The sequence below is a fragment of the Fusarium sambucinum genome, chromosome II (genome assembly GCF_050947815.1).
Source record: "Fusarium sambucinum isolate potato_lamoka chromosome II, whole genome shotgun sequence".
Lineage (NCBI taxonomy): Eukaryota > Fungi > Ascomycota > Sordariomycetes > Hypocreales > Nectriaceae > Fusarium > Fusarium sambucinum.
In genome coordinates this window covers 1,818,149-1,834,005 of record NC_139293.1, presented here as the reverse complement: position 1 = coordinate 1,834,005, position 15,857 = coordinate 1,818,149, and the positions used below count along the sequence as shown (strand labels likewise).

At 48.2% G+C, this 15,857-nt stretch overlaps 7 protein-coding genes across 7 annotated transcripts; 4 read left to right on the top strand and 3 right to left on the bottom strand.

The window, feature by feature from the left end:
* Positions 1-484: 484 nt before the first annotated feature.
* On the top strand, positions 485-1,315 carry FSST1_007410 (U1A/U2B'/SNF family RNA-binding protein; the record flags this gene model as incomplete). Its single annotated transcript, XM_083224191.1, has 3 exons — positions 485-510; positions 568-881; positions 936-1,315. 3 exons carry the CDS (start codon positions 485-487, stop codon positions 1,313-1,315), a joined length of 720 nt encoding a protein of 239 aa, XP_083083371.1.
* Positions 1,316-1,508: 193 nt separating this feature from the next.
* Positions 1,509-2,580, bottom strand: FSST1_007409 (H(+)-transporting V1 sector ATPase subunit D; the record flags this gene model as incomplete). Its single annotated transcript, XM_083224190.1, has 5 exons — positions 1,509-1,667; positions 1,717-1,823; positions 1,874-2,248; positions 2,431-2,509; positions 2,566-2,580. 5 exons carry the CDS (start codon positions 2,578-2,580, stop codon positions 1,509-1,511), a joined length of 735 nt encoding a protein of 244 aa, XP_083083370.1.
* Positions 2,581-3,134: 554 nt separating this feature from the next.
* On the top strand, positions 3,135-5,728 carry FSST1_007408 (mRNA splicing protein SYF1; the record flags this gene model as incomplete). Its single annotated transcript, XM_083224189.1, has 3 exons — positions 3,135-3,194; positions 3,257-3,427; positions 3,491-5,728. The coding sequence occupies 3 exons, from the start codon at positions 3,135-3,137 to the stop codon at positions 5,726-5,728; spliced, it is 2,469 nt and encodes an 822-aa protein (XP_083083369.1).
* Positions 5,729-5,882: 154 nt separating this feature from the next.
* FSST1_007407 (uncharacterized protein) lies at positions 5,883-6,216 on the bottom strand (the record flags this gene model as incomplete). Its single annotated transcript, XM_083224188.1, has 2 exons — positions 5,883-6,028; positions 6,084-6,216. 2 exons carry the CDS (start codon positions 6,214-6,216, stop codon positions 5,883-5,885), a joined length of 279 nt encoding a protein of 92 aa, XP_083083368.1.
* A 2,014-nt stretch (positions 6,217-8,230) lies between these two features.
* FSST1_007406 (uncharacterized protein) lies at positions 8,231-9,898 on the top strand (the record flags this gene model as incomplete). The annotated part of the gene is made up of 3 exons (XM_083224187.1): positions 8,231-8,978; positions 9,027-9,587; positions 9,642-9,898. 3 exons carry the CDS (start codon positions 8,231-8,233, stop codon positions 9,896-9,898), a joined length of 1,566 nt encoding a protein of 521 aa, XP_083083367.1.
* A 453-nt stretch (positions 9,899-10,351) lies between these two features.
* On the top strand, positions 10,352-12,167 carry FSST1_007405 (uncharacterized protein; the record flags this gene model as incomplete). Its single annotated transcript, XM_083224186.1, has 6 exons — positions 10,352-10,439; positions 10,508-10,578; positions 10,650-10,782; positions 10,838-11,235; positions 11,288-11,737; positions 11,793-12,167. 6 exons carry the CDS (start codon positions 10,352-10,354, stop codon positions 12,165-12,167), a joined length of 1,515 nt encoding a protein of 504 aa, XP_083083366.1.
* Positions 12,168-12,180: 13 nt separating this feature from the next.
* Positions 12,181-15,214, bottom strand: FSST1_007404 (phosphatidylinositol-3,5-bisphosphate 5-phosphatase; the record flags this gene model as incomplete). Its single annotated transcript, XM_083224185.1, has 3 exons — positions 12,181-14,037; positions 14,102-14,202; positions 14,263-15,214. 3 exons carry the CDS (start codon positions 15,212-15,214, stop codon positions 12,181-12,183), a joined length of 2,910 nt encoding a protein of 969 aa, XP_083083365.1.
* Between the last annotated feature and the right edge of the window lie 643 nt (positions 15,215-15,857).

Sequence of the window (15,857 nt, the reverse complement as noted above, 5' to 3'; positions counted from 1 at the left end):
ATGATACAAGTCGAGGTTCACAAAGAGTGACTCGTTGAAGGGTTGAATTGGCGGGGCAGGGATGGCTTGTGGTGGTTGGTAGGCAAAATTTAGAGGGGTCCTCCGATGACGGACCCGCCCACTACCTACCTCATAGGTGGTTGACTCATGCAGGCAACCCCAGGGGCAGCTTCTCACTGGTGTAGACTAACAAATACGGAATTGCCGGATAAATAAGAATGCTCGACTGCTAAATGGCTATCATTTTGTTAGTAAAGAAGCTTCTTTGTTGGCTCAGCTGTCCATACATCTTAGCGCCTTAATAGCTACTAATGTTGTAGTGTACCTGGAAGATATAATGCTAGAAGATCAGGTGACCGTCTTATCTTATCTGGACTTACATGTGCCTGGCCTTAGTCTACCAATCCAAACTTCAGGCTTCGCGATTCTCCATCTAACTATTCCTCCCTAGCTCATCAATACAACAAACAAGCAAGCCGCAATCATGGCATCAGAATCGCAAATTTCCACGTGCGTGTCATTGCACACCCGACGCCACGTGTGAGATCTTATGCTAACATTCTGTAGTGTCTACGTTCAGAATCTCGAAGAGCGCGTCAAGCTCGAAACGTTGGTGGATGCCTTGAGAACCATTTTCTCCGAGTTTGGCAATGTCGTTGACATTGTCGCGAAGAAGAACCTTCGCGCAAAAGGCCAGGCGTTCATTGTCTATGACAATGCTGAGAGCGCAAATGAGGCCATTGAAGAAATCAATGGATTTGATCTTTTTGAAAAGCCCATGAAGCTTGCCCTGGCACGATCGCGAAGCGACAAGACTGTCGAACTTACGGGCAGCCAAGAAGAGCTTGAAAACCACAAGCGCCACCGACAGGCTGAAAAGGGTGAGTAGTTCTTTGCATATTAACATCGATAAGTGTTTAATTCATTTTCTACAGACAAGCGCAAAGCCGAAGAAGAGCAGAGACAGAGCAACAAAAGGGCTTCTGGTGCGGTCGACAACAGACCCGCGAAGGCTGCCAAGTCCTCAGGCCTCAAGTCTACCAGCGCAGCAGCAGCAAACAGTGTTCTCGATGAGTTCCTTCCGCCCAACAAGATTCTTTTCGTCCAGAATCTACCCGAAGATTACGATATCGAGGCTTTGACTAGTGTGTTTGGACGCTTCGAAGGTTTCCGGGAAGTCAGACTGGTTCCTGGTCGTCGTGGCATCGCCTTTGTGGAATACGAGGCGGAACAAGGAGCTATAACTGCGAAGGAGAACACTGCTGGCCTGAACCTGGGCGACAAACCTATCAAGGTCACATACCAGCGACAATAGACCTGGCGAGGACGCTAGTAACGGTACGGTGTTTGTTTTATCACGGGATGATGTAGGTCATTGCAAAGGCCTAATAACTTCTTATCTAATATACGAGTCTCGCATTTAACTCGCTTCTGAACTGAGTGTAACCGTGTGAACAAAACAATGTGTGATCATCTGATCTTGAGCAACTGGGTCGTGTGTTGAGTGATTAAAAGATGACGTCGTCGTCATTCTCACCAAGAACGTCTGTAGCAGTATCGTCGTTCTTCTGAGATGTCTGTCCGCCTTGTGCCGCAGCCTCTGCCTCTCGGCGCGCCTTCATCTCGGCGTCTGCCACAGCTGTGTCGCGCTGTTTTTTGTTTGCGACCTGGGATTGGTTAGAAATGTACATTGCGTAGCGGGCGGTTGGATTATACCTTCTTCAATCTGTAAAATTCCTCACGATCGAGTTCGTCTAGCTCAGAGTTGATGTACTTGATGGTGTTCTCGGTCCTTGGTATGATGACATGTTCGATCGCGTTAACTTGAGAATCATTAGCATCGTTGGCTTTGGGCAATGTCGAAAGAACTAACCGCGCCTATTCACTACCTTGATAACCTCATCGAGGATCACGAATGCAGTCTGTAGACTAGCAAGTTCAACAAGTGCTTCTACAGCACGAGCATATGTCTCTCTGCAGCGTTGAACCTGCTGTCCACCCTTGCCCAGGCCCGTCAGGCCGAAATCGTTGTTGCCTTCGGTCAGATAGCTTTCAAACGCCGGAAGCAAAACACCCGAAACGTTTTCTTGTTTTGTGCGAACTCGAAATCGAGCAGACTTGGCGGACTCTTGTACTTGGTAGCCAATATCACCACCCACGGCATAGGTGACCTCTGCCAGGGAGAAAGCTGCAATCTGCATTACTCTTCCCATCTTTCTCTTCGCCTCATCGATTCGTTTGGTGATCTCTGTATCAAAAAGTATCAGCACAGTTGGGAATACTTCAGGTCGCAGTAAAGAGCTGCGCGATGGGGTTATTGACCTCGGAATCGTCTGCATCGAAATTATTAGTGTACTGTAGAAATAAATATACATTGGTACAGGTCAATTGCGTACTTCGTCAGGGCCTCACTCTTTCTTTTCAACAGACTGTGACCTATCTCTGCGCCCTTGAGCTTCGCCTTCATGATACCCAGCGACTGCCGGGTTGGGAAGACAGCCTCGCGATCCTGCGATAGCTCTAGATTAGCGCTTTATCCATCGTGGGAGAATTAATATAACCCACTTGAGCTCCCGACATCTTGAGTTGTAATAGGTGGTGTTCTGTGCTAGGTGTATGGGTGAAGTTGAAGAAGCTCCTGTTTCGTCGAAGCGTACTGGGTATCGTCACAAGGCCGAGACACCACTAAACTGGTAAGCACCCCAGCTCTATCTCAGAGTTGCTGGGCTACTGGGCAGTGGGCAGCCAAGCAGCTACGTAGAATCCCAATAACGTAAGCATTTTAAGACCCACTTCGGCGGGTGGATCATACATATTCCAACTACCCAGCAGGTCATATCGCGGCTTTGGAAAAATACAACCATACTCGCGTTTGACTTTCGCAAATACCGAGTCACCGCGCCGACTTTTCCTTTATCGACCCGAGACGCTCACGAGACGGACGGTTCGTAGAGCGGTCAATTTGCGCTCTCGGCCAGACCGTGGCCCGCGACGAAAAGACTGGTTTTGAAAACATATTCGACATTCGACATTCTACACAGATCTCGACGATGTTCAGTTCACGCTGATCTAACTTAATTTCTATTTCTGCGGGAATGTTGTGTTATCCTTCTCGCACTACCAATATAGTCATTATGGCCCCAATCGTTCCAGCCCTGAGTTGGGCGCGCAGGCAGCCTCAGCTGCATCTTGTGGTATGTGTTATTAACACGCGTAGTTTTAAGGATACGAAAGAGCTGACAGCGAAAATTATTAGTCCAACGAAGACTCCGTTTACGAGCAAGACATAGTCCGCGATCCCGGTAGCGTCAAGCCATGGCTTACTTATATCGAATTCAAGACCCGACACGGTTCAATACTCGAGCAAGCATATGTGATGGAGCGGGCCTGCACCCAGTTACCTCGATCATACAAATTATGGAAGTTGGTACGTTGAATGGTTTTGCTGCTTTCTATTTGCTGCCCTACCGATGATTCTAACAATGGCTAGTATCTATCATTTCGAGTTAAGCACGTCGCCAAGCTGAACTCAGCTTTGTTCGATAAGGAATATCGCAAAGTCAACGCCCTCTTTGAAAAAGCTCTCAACCTGCTCCACAAGATGCCGCGAATATGGGAGATGTACCTTCGATTCTTGACAAAGCAGCCACTCGTCACCTTGACACGACATGTATTCGATCGAGCCTTGAGAGCCCTTCCCATAACACAGCATAATCGTATATGGGCCATCTATAGGCCTTTTGCCAACTCTGCTGCCGGGGAAACTGCCGTAAAAATCTGGCGACGCTACATGCAGGTGCATCCTGAAGATGCCGAAGACTTTATCGAACTTCTTGTACAAAACGGTCTATATACCGAGGCTGCGCTCAAGTTTATCGAAGTTCTCAACAATACTAGATTCAACAGCAAGCACGGCAAAGGACATTACGAACTCTGGAGTGAGATGGTTGATTTGCTTGTCGCGCATGCGGCCGACATCGAAACTGGACACGAAACAGGAATCAACGCTGAGCGGATTATTCGAAGTGGTATTTCCAGGTTTGCTGACCAGCGAGGGAAGCTCTGGTCTGGTCTCGCCACTTACTGGATTCGAAGAGGAAGCTTTGAGCGAGCGCGCGATGTGTTTGAAGAGGGCATAACTACAGTCATGACAGTTCGGGATTTCACTCTGATCTTCGAGGCATACACCGAATTCGAGGAATCTATTATTGGTGCCCTGATGGAAGTTGCATCTGGACGGGCTGAAAAGGGTGTCGAAGATGAGAACGCAGATTTTGAGCTCGACATCCGGATGATGCGTTTCGAGCAGCTGATGGACAGGCGTCCATTCCTCTTAAACGATGTCCTATTACGCCAAAACCCCAACAATGTGCCTGAGTGGGAGAAGCGTGTCGCCCTCTGGGGCGATAACAAGAAAGAGGTTGCTCAGACATACACAGACGCCATTGCAGCCATTCAACCAAAGCGGGCTGTGGGTGCTTTCCACCAACTCTGGGCTAATTATGCCAAGTTCTATGAGCGTGGAGGTGACCTGAGGAACGCTCGTGTTATCATGGAAAAGGCTATCAAAGTCCCTTTCAAATCAGTAGCAGAACTCGCCGATATGTGGATTGAATGGGCAGAAATGGAGCTACGGAACGAGAACTTCGACGATGCTGTTCGAATCATGGCCAAGGCAGTTCAAGCGCCCAAGAGGTCCACCGTTGACTATTTCGACGAGACTCTATCGCCACAACAACGAGTCCACAAGAGTTGGAAACTCTGGAGTTTTTACGTCGACCTCGTCGAAAGTGTATCAACTTTGGATGAAACTAAGAAGGTTTATGAGCGGATATTTGAGCTCCGCATTGCGACACCTCAAACAGTTGTCAACTATGCAAACTTGCTCGAGGAGCATAAATACTATGAAGAGTCGTTCAAGATATATGAGCGCGGCTTGGATCTCTTTAGTTATCCCGTTGCCTTCGAGCTTTGGAACCTCTATCTTACTAAAGCTGCCGATCGCAAGATTGGAATCGAACGTCTGCGAGATCTCTTCGAGCAAGCTGTGGAGGATTGCCCTCCCAAATTCGCTAAGACGATTTACCTCATGTACGGTAATCTGGAAGAGGAGCGCGGCTTGGCGCGACATGCCATGCGCATCTACGAGCGGGCCACAAGGGCCGTAGCGGACGAAGATCGAGCCGACATGTTCAACTTTTATATCACCAAATCTGCTTCCAACTTTGGCCTGACATCGACCCGGCCAATCTACGAGAGAGCCATCGCTGCTCTTCCCGATGTCGAAGCCAAGGACATGTGCCTCAAGTTTGCGGATATGGAGAAGAGGTTAGGCGAAATCGACCGGGCTCGCGCCATCTATGGCCACGCATCGCAGTTCTGCGATCCTCGAACCAGTCCCGACTTCTGGACCAAGTGGGAGCAGTTTGAGGTGCAACACGGCAACGAAGACACTTTTAAGGAGATGCTGCGCATCAAACGAAGTGTCCAAGCACAGTACAACACTGATGTTAACTTCATTGCCTCTCAGGCTCTAGCAAGAAGCCAGCGTCAACCCGATGGTGCGGAGGATGCCGAGATCACAGATGCTATGGCAGCATTGGAGAGGCAGTCAAGAGCACCTCAGGGATTTGTCGCGGCCAGTACGGGCCCAGTAGGAGGAAACCCAACGACGACGACCGCTCCATCCAATCCCGATGCTATTGAGATTGATGGTCTTGATGAATGATTGGTACACAGGTGGTATTTCTGATTTAAATTCAATTGCGCCAAGTCATATAAGTAGCTCGTTTACCCACGACGAATTATTCCCTTAGTTCCCGTTTCTCTGTCTTCTTACAAAGGACCAACGTCCGAAATTCATTTGTTTCAATGGTTGGAGTTTATTTACTACCCCAATTCTTCTCTGTCATCTTGCTCCAATACTTGTCCACGTAATTCCTGTCAACGTGGCCGTCACGAGAACCGGGCGTAGCATAGATGGATCCCTTGCGCTTCTGGAAACGACTGGGAGGGACCTTTGATGCGTCTTGTATTGATCAGCCTTATTGTTCGTCTCAGAGAGTTTTGATGTTGGTACTTACCCCACTCGTCACTCATTCTTCGGTCGTGTCCAGCATCACTTGCCCGGCGGTCTTGAGGAGGAGAGCCAACGACGGGGGTTTCATTCAGAGGCTGTGTGGTGGTTTCTTGGTTGTTGATGGGTTGTCCTTCCATTGTTCTTGGGTTGGATCTGATGCCGGTTTAATGAGGCTGTAGGTTTTTGGTTAAGGGGTATATGGTAAGGGGTATATGGTAAGGGGTATCGAGTAGTTTGAAGTTGTTGGTATGTAGGTATCTGGGAGAGGTGAAGACAAGGAGTTCGATGATGGGGTGTTTATATACTGCCCATGAAAGTATCACTGGGATGATCTACCCCGCAAAGCTTGAGTCTTTGCTTCGCCTGCTGACTGCTAGCTCTAGGAAGGTGAAGTGCATCGACTGAGGCTTGTACGTAGTGATGCCTTTGAGAGTCTGTTAGTCAAGGTAAGAAGTGTCCGTTACTACGCAAAGAGACAAGTGAACGTGGCTTAGATTCTAGATCGCCACGGCCATTGACGTCAGTGTGATGGTCACAATACAAAGAGTCGTTGATGAGTGGTTGAGCAGTCGCAAAGGAGGTTGCCGCCATTGAGCTGGAACACAACCCCGATGACGAGACAGTGTAGGATCAGCCCGCCTCTAGCCAAAACAGAGGAAATGATTGGGAGGCGGCGCCAAACATGATAACTTTGAGGGGAAATTGGAGGTGGTGGTGGTAACGATGGCTAACAGATAAGCTAGGCAGAGGTACCGTGACCAGTGTCGCTCATTGCTTCAAATAGCTATTTGCCAGAGTCCGTTGGTGGTTATCAGAGCTACCGTACCCGGCAGCTTATCCGTAAAAGAGAGGTGCATCAGGAGTACGAGGGTGTCCCTGCGATGAAGACAATTGGATGAATAATTTGAGCCATGCACCGTTGATAGCTCAGCTCGACAAAGAGCTGGCAGACATGTAGCACGCACTTATGCAGCTACAGTGGCAAGCTAGCGGTGCCTCTTTGGCAATTGTTTGTAATTTCATGTCGAGTCACTGTGTCGGATATGTATGTGTCAACAGGAGAGAATGGGCGACGGCAATTGGGAAATACAATGGTTTGGTAAGAATATATCCTACAGCATAGGTAACGTTAAGAGACACTTCTAGATATATGGTAGACTCTGGACAAATCCACCATGAACTCTCGTGTGCCTGTTCATTGATCGTATACATCCGATGGGCACTGTACGGTATCTGGATAACTGTACTTGGCAGCTCGATCTTGGATGTGTTACAACGCGCTAGTTAATCTAAGCCAAGAGCCTCTAGCCAGCATTGGCTTTACCCCAGGTTTAGGAAGCTGTTGGTAAGAAGATCAACGAGACTTGACTAACTTTGTACTGAGCAGACCCATGCCGATACAGTAGTCTCAGATCATCAAGGAGCCTCAACTCAAGGTGGACGGACGATCTATTTTTGAAGTAGGATGTTTTATTAGACTTTATGAGTGTACTCTCAAACGACGAATATTGCTTGAACCACATCTGAGAAGTAATAGTATAGATACATGTTGGTCCCCTGTAAAGTATCAGCCATGCTGTAATTCTGAGTCACACAGTGGCGTGTCTTGAAGTTCCATTCGAGCCAACCTATGAGATCGCCTGGCTTGTGGAGGAACTGTAGGGGAACTGTAGAGGCTATGGCGCTATGGGAACCTACCACCTACAGAGGTCGACAGAAACACCAAGAAACTTTTGTTGTGAACCATCACCAAGTACTAGAATATTCTGTAGATGTCAATTCAAATCTTCAAGGCAATCTGAATGTGTTTACATACTCAAATTGATTCTAACTTAATGAGCCTCCTTCACTACTAATTGCGAAGAATGTTGAAAGAGCAAATAAAAACAACACCGATGTTTTTTTTATCTTGCCTTTATTCTGCACAACGGCCCCACCTACTGCAAGCTCTCAAAAATTACATCAGATTAACCTGAAAGGCAGTCAACCACGCTCTCACTCACTCAATCCATGCTAAAGCGCCTGGGCCGTCCTGGGTTTGCCATGAAGAGAAATCTTGACTCATTCTTGAAAGAGCAATACCCACTGGCTTCCAACCTAGACTCGTCCTCTACCACATCACCTACTCGGATTTTTAAACGGAAACTCCTCATGGCGACCGCTACCATCCAGCTCACTCCTAAGGAACAGCAGCTTCGCCGCCTTCTTCTCGATGTAGCCAGGTCCATTGATGATTCTCGCCAAGCTCCAGAGCCTATTGTCCTCCGCTGGGCTGGTGGCTGGGTGCGCGATAAGCTTCTCAACATCCAGAGCCATGATATTGACGTCGCAATCAACGCCATGACTGGCGTTCCCTTTGCTCAGGCCATGTGCGATTATTGTGAGCAGCCAGATGCCATGGCTAAGCACAACATCGGGCCTGCGGATATTGGCAGTCTGCACAATGTTGCCCGCAACCCAGAAAAGTCAAAGCATCTTGAAACGGCCATGGTCAAGATGTTCGGACTAGACCTCGATTTCGTTAATCTTCGAAAAGAGACCTATACTGAGGACAGTCGTAACCCTCAGATGGAGTTTGGCACAGCGGAAGAAGATGCGCGTCGTCGTGATGCTACTGTGAATGCACTCTTCTACAACCTACATGATGATCGTGTTGAGGACTTCACAGGGGGGCTTGCCGATATGGATGCCAAAATTATCAGAACGCCTTTGGAGCCATTCCAGACCTTCATGGACGACCCCCTACGGGTCTTGCGGCTCGTTCGCTTCGCCAGTCGACTTCAGTTCGAAATTGATTCTGAAACGCGCAAGTTCATGGCGGATTCAAAGGTCTTGGAGGCACTGCGTGTCAAGATTAGCCGAGAACGAGTTGGTGTAGAGTATGAGAAGATGCTGAAAGGTCAGTTTGGTTGCAACAGTATCGTGGGATTTACTAACACCCGAGAAGGAGCCCACCCACATCAATCACTCGAACTGATCGATGAGCTACAGCTCTTCCACGCCATCTTTACCGACCCTGAACACAACAACCTCCCAACTCCAGAGATCTCGCAGTGGAGCGTTGCATACACTTGCCTTGACGAGCTCCTGAAGGATCAAACTCCAACTTCTGTGGCTGGACGTCTTATTACTTCCGAAGATGCTTCTTCTCCTTTCTATGCATGGAACCTTGCAGCTTTGACTCCTTGGATGATCGTCGAAGAACCCGCGAACTTTCGCAAGAAGCCAAGTGCTTATCCACCCGTAGCTGTTGTCGCTCGTGAAGGCTTCAGGGCCCCAAATAAGTTGGCAGACGTTATTTCTGCAGCATATCGCCACCGAGAAGAGATTCTGGAATTAAAAGAGGCTGTCTGTAATGGAGCTTCGTATCTCGAAGAGCGCGATCGTTTCGGCATGGCCATCCGCAAATGGGATTCTCCAGCTGGTAGTTGGAGAGTGCAAGTCCTCAATGCTCTGCTAGTTGAAGCCCTAGAATCACTTCCAACATGGAACCGTGGAGGATCAGAAAGTCAGTAACGAGCTCTCTCACTATCCGTCAGCATTCGGACTAATATATTCTTAGAGCAAAGCGAATTCTTAGCAGGATGGAAAAAGTTCCTCGACCACCTGGCTAAGCTGGACCTTTATGAAGTCACATCTCTCAAAAAGCTACTCGATGGAAAGGGTCTGGTCAAAGCACTCGGCACTAAACCTGGAAAATGGACTGGGCCGGCTCTTCAAGTGTGTATTGCATGGCAACTCCGTAACCCTGATGCAACGGATCCAGCAGGTGCTATAGAGGAGGTGAAAAGCCGGAGAACAGAGCTGGAGATACCATAGATGAAGGAGGCTATGATGGTTAAATCTGGGGAAGAATGATTCTATTCCCAGTTTTAGCCCAGACGGCATTCAAACTGCCTTGCTTCCTACCCGAGTAGGCATGCGGAAGGTGTTGCTTGCTTACACTTTACTATAGATGGGGAAGAGACTACATGTGAAAATACCACTTAACATTTATGAATCGAAAATAATTATGAGAAAGAATATTATACTTCTGCATATCTATAGTGAAGTGCAACAGCGAGCAGATTTAGTAGGTACAGCACCTAACATGGAATGATACGGAGCCCGTCCTCAGTAGCTGTACAGCAGGGGAAATCTGGTGGGTCCCCACTGTTTCCCCAGCGTAAAAACGACATCCTCTGTAACTGTAACTGTACCTGCTTTGGTCTCTTCGTCTTGCCTTTGACAAGCCCGTACATTATCCTGCCCAGATATTAGGTATTCACTACAATGGCCGATATTACGGCTAACCATACGCCCGGCGCATTGGATGATTTGCTCGGCCCTTCGAATCTCGAGCGACTTTCTGAGCTTTCGGGTAAGCGCTATACCATGCACTGACTCCTTTGATGGATGATTCAAAACTGACTGTATTTCGTGGTCCAGATAAGTTACAGCAACACCTTCAAACAAGCGTAGCGGATGTCTCTTCCTCTTTAGCTGCCACCAACGATGAGGTGCGTGTCCGTACCTTTTGCATACCGACTTACCTCATGTGGATATATTGTGGCTTACCTTCAATCATCAGGACGTCCATGATGCCGCCCTTCTGGCAGTTGGTCATCTCTCTTCAAAAGCGCAAGATGATCTGGAAAACGCTCATTTGGAAGACCTCGTCAGGAGTCTTGGTGAAAAAGCGATCGTATTAGGGACAGACAAAGGTAGGCCAAAACACCATCCTACTGAAGCCACTGGCGTATGACTAACACGAGGCAGAACAGTTAGACCTTATCACAGAAGCAACCGTCGCTGGCATTGCTATTGCTTCTTCAACCCACTCACTAGCTTTAGGCACGGATGTTCTGATAAAGCTGACGGCTATTACGGATCCCCGAGATCCATGGACAACTGATATCGCTGCATCAACAGCCACAAGGATTTTAACTGAGCAGGTCTCAGCTCAAAAGCTACCAGGGTTCATCGGTAATGACATACTCCAAAACACTTTGAAGCCACTATTTGCAAAAGCTTCATCAAGAATCACAGCTTCAGGACGACCTTCCCAGTATGCCACAGTAGATGATCGGTCACAGGCATTTTCAGAGGTGCAGTCGTGGAGAAGCCAAGCTCCCTGGGCAGAGGCCACGATACAATGGGCCGTCAACGCATCGACTGTCAGTCACTTTATCTTTCCCTATCTTGGAGCGCCAATCTTACTTCTCGTAGGAATCGACTATCAAAGAGTATTGGCCTTTGTTTATGCCAGCCTTGTTAGCACTTGTGGAAGACCAGTCGATCGAGGTCAAAGCAAAAGGCTTGAGAGCCTTGGCTGTCTTTGTGGAAAAGTGTCCAGCCCAAGTACTGCAAGGCAGAGGCATAGGACGTGTTTTTGCAGATGTTACGTTCCCCCTACTTCTCTACCTTCCTAGCGTCACCCCGGAGGCTGAATCTATAACTATCCTTGGTCCGGCTTACGACGTGCTCATCAAGCTGGCAGAACTCACTGGAAGTCAGGACAACACTGAACGTCGGAAATTCTTTGACAAGATCCTTCGAGATGGTGTTTTTGCTGGTCATTATCATGCTTCGCAGTACACGCGTATAGTACAGGTTATCGTGCAAAAGACCGCAGCGGTGGTCAATTGCATGGGTATCTATTCAATTAAGCACCTTTCGGTACGTTTCTATGTGCTCTTTCAGAATATTCAAATCGCTAAGTCATCTGCACCAGGCTCTTCTCTCAATGTCGTCATCCATCATGACGGACCCTTTTGCAGTATCGTATCCTCCAACTCTCTTAGCAACAACGCAGCTGGTTGGTGCGATAATCGGTAACGCATGGCCTCGAGTCCGAGAGCCTGAACATATGGAAAATGTTATTCGAATCCTATCGTTGTGCTGGCTCAACACCTTGGAAGAGATCGAAGACAGTGTGTCTCAAGACCAGAAAGAGGGACTTCAAGCTGTATCCCAAGAACTGGCAAACAAGGCCAAAGCTCTGGAGGTCCTTTGGACCGAGGATGCCTCCAAACGACCATCGGATCTTGATAAAGCGTTGGAAAAAGAACCAAAACTAGCAAGACTGTTTTCTGCCGCCTCAGCTTGAAGACCACCAAGACCTAGTCAAGTGGTTGCTGCTTGAAGAAAGACTTTCCACGCAGCCATTTCCTATAAGCTTTGTATCGTTTCTTGGGACCGTCCTCCTCGGTTACCGTTAAGGGATTCTCCCCTACCTTGAGTAGTTCGGCATAGACATCAATCTCTTCTTCCGTGCCCTTCACCATTAAACCCTCATCTTGCCAGCCACCACTTAGATACTCCTGATATTCGGATGCGTCCACGTCGACAGGCGTGTCACTCGAAATGACAAGAGGAAGATTTTGAGGATGTTTGATATACCGCTCGTAATCTTCAGACTCTTGTTCGGCAACAGATGGATTCAGAGAATCGTGTACAGCTTTGGTAAAGGTCCATTGTGCGGCCTTGGACTTTTCCAGTGCGCTCGGTTTCGCATTAGGATCTTGGTCAGACGCTTTCAACTGCTGACTTGCATCTGATCGCAAGGAACTGCTAAGGGCATGCTTGCCTTGTGTGGGTTGCAGCCAACGCTGGAGAGAGATGCCTTTCGCTTGTGGCCCGCCCGAAGCTGTTTCTGACACCCCGTTTACTCCTGTCACACCTCGTAATGAAGAAGCATCTTTCTTAGCTTTCTTCTTCTCGTCATGTTCGACGTCATTGTCCGTGCGGACTCTAAAGGGGCTCAGGTCGTAGCGGCCATCCTGAGTTGATTTCAGGGGGATGTATTTGATAGTCGAGTTCATTTTATAGGCAAACATTTTAGGGAAGGAAGAGAGGGTAGAAGGTCTGTAATACTCCAGCCAATAATCGTCGAAGAATTCTACTGGATGAACGCGAGCAATATCTTTGCTTGGTACGTATGGCGGTACAGTTCGTTCCTGTAAGTGAGCTGGAACATACCAATTAATATAGTCGTGTTTCATTCTGGCGGACCAGTCTCGCGGATCGGCATGATGCAAGTAGTAATCAGTGGCTAGGTCCCATAACATCGGCTGACCTTGAACAAAGATGTAATTGCCAAGAAACAAGTTGTATGCCTCCTGGCGCTGACTGTCGAGGAAAGAATTGTTATAGTACCGCTTGAAGCTTTCGATCATATCTCGTGAGTGACTTGTCCATTGGTTGATCTTGCGATATGTTTCCATAGTGTTGACTAGCTGCGAGCCACCGTACTGCACGGCAATGGTGTCGCCATGATCGTGCCACATGTGGGTAAACAGGTTGACCGCGTCTGTGTCGTAATCGATCGATGTATCCTCCAGTATACCAAGAGCGTGAAGCTGGTGACCAAGCGCTCTCTTCCCGATGACAAACTGCGCAGCGTTGGTACGATCTAAGCAATCAATACAGTTCGTTCTGGCGACTCCGTTCTGTGCCGTCATGGGGCTCGTCAAACCGTCACCATTCTGGAAGAAGCCGGTAGTAGTAAGGACCGATTCTGCAATAAGTTCGAGGTTGCCTATGACATCCCCTCCGCGCACTTTCGAGGCACGACTCATATCCCAAGCCTTGTGGATTATCTTCTTATCTTCTGGCAAGAATTGGTTGAGGTAGTTGATTGCATGCGTGTACTCCTCTAATAGCTTCGATTCCCGCGGTGTGCGTTCCTTGGCTTTGATCAAGTTGACGACATAGATTGGTGCTCCGTATCGCTCAAACAGGTTATCGAAATGTAGTGCGGCTGCTCCGTAGAAGGGATCAACCAAATTAAGCTCTATTGGGGGTTTGGGTGTAACGCCAGTGCTGTCTTGGGTCCAGTAGAGTGGAATACTTCCTCGGTGCTGAACATAGGAAGTGTATTGCGGGCTACAATATAGTTCAGGTCCAGGTGCGTGGAACGATGTCGTTAGAGATTCGGCAACGATCTGTTCGGTCTCAACATCGTTGGCAACGTAACCCTATAAGCTATCAGAGCACAGTTCTTCAAATCGGTGTCGATTGTATGGGCAAGGGACAACGTACGAGATCGTTAGCTCCTCTCTTCAGGAAACGGGCACCAGCAAAGTAGCGTGACCGCCTGGCAATAACCGTGATATGCGCAGTACGTCCATATATCGAGAGAGCTACTAATTGTCAGAACTGCTCGTTGGCACAGAATTTCAATCATTGCTAGTAAGACTCACCTGCTTGGTCGATATACCCATGAATAATAGGACGGCACCAGTCGTAAGGATCTCGTAGAGCAGCAACGGCGGGTTGTAGTAAATAGTCATTCCACACAAACATGGAGTTAAAGTCATCATCGTCCGGTGGGAGCATACCCTTCGCTAGAGCCTCGCGCTCCCGGATAACATTATGCTGCAGCGTCCGTGTAACATCATAAGAATAGCTATAGTAGAAAGAGCGAGTAAGGTCAAGATTATTCAGGATACCAAGAAATCGCTGCTCCTCCGTATTGCGAGCGTCCGGCTTGAACTTTGGTGGCGTAAGAGGAACAAGCTCGGTCCCTTCAATCTGATATATATAGTGTCCTCCCACCATTGCGACGGTGCTTTTCTTGGTGATGAGTAGCATGTAGTAAGGTCCGGTGAATTTGATAAACCCTAGTAAGCCCCATGTTGTGCAACGGAGCTTGATACCGCCTGTCCCTCGGTTTCCGTCGTCTATGGTATCCAGCAGTTGATTCATCTCTTTGAGACTATAAACAATCTTGTCGTCTGTCACATTGAGCTCTGCGCCTTCGGTAGTGCGGTCAATCTTGAGGATGCGGTACCGCGTTTCGCTGACGTCCACACCGACAATATAATATCGACTGGCCGTCTCGTACAGACTGAACTTATGCATCTTGTAAATCAGCCGATCGGGGACACGATCGTCAAATGTATCTGGAAAGGCCCTGGTGGAAGGATCAGGACTTGTCGTTCGGACAAAGGGTTTCGCTACCGCTGGCTCGTCGTCGTTATCATACTCCTCGATCGTAGGACCGCCAGCGGCTTCGGAAGATAGTGAGCTTGTAGCTCCATTGTTTTGTAATGAAGGAAATACGGGCGCATCACCGCTCGCGTCGTCGGTGGTTGGTAAAGCGTTTATTTCGGTTCCTGAGCTGAGCGCGTCTGGAATACCGTATTCAGACATTATGACAACTGCGTGGCATCCCACGACCTCAGTCAGTGGGTAGCTGCTAGAGTATGGTTTTGCACATATAAGAGAAACGTTCGTTTGGGCCTAATCGACCAAAGGCATTAATTGTTGTAGAATTAGGAATCTGGGTCCCGGAAGCACCTAGGTACAGGGCGCGTAGTAAACGAATTCACAGCCAAACAGATCGGGATCTAGACTCCAGGGACCGATGCTCGGACTGTTACTCAAAGTCCCCTATCGTCGGCTACTTACCTCTTATAATTATCGTAGGTAAAGTGTCTTGAGTTACCCACGAACAATCCCCCACATCTCATATGACGTCGCTTGGGTCACATGCTTACGACTACAGCTAGCTCAGATGTTCAGGCGACCATGGTCCCCCCAAATTGACCAAGATATCAACCATGCGCTTCAAAATGCTGCTACACAAATATTCTTTAATTCATTTCCTGGGTACTATAAAAGAAACAAAAACTATATTAGTCATTTCGTAGAGACTGCGTTAACGTGACAATTAAATGCACAACAAATCTCAATCCAGGCGCCATTAGGCAAGTAATGTTGATAATGTGGTCTTAGAATTGACCTTCCATTCCTTCTTGCTCCTTCTATCAAGTCAAGTCTACTATATGCTTGT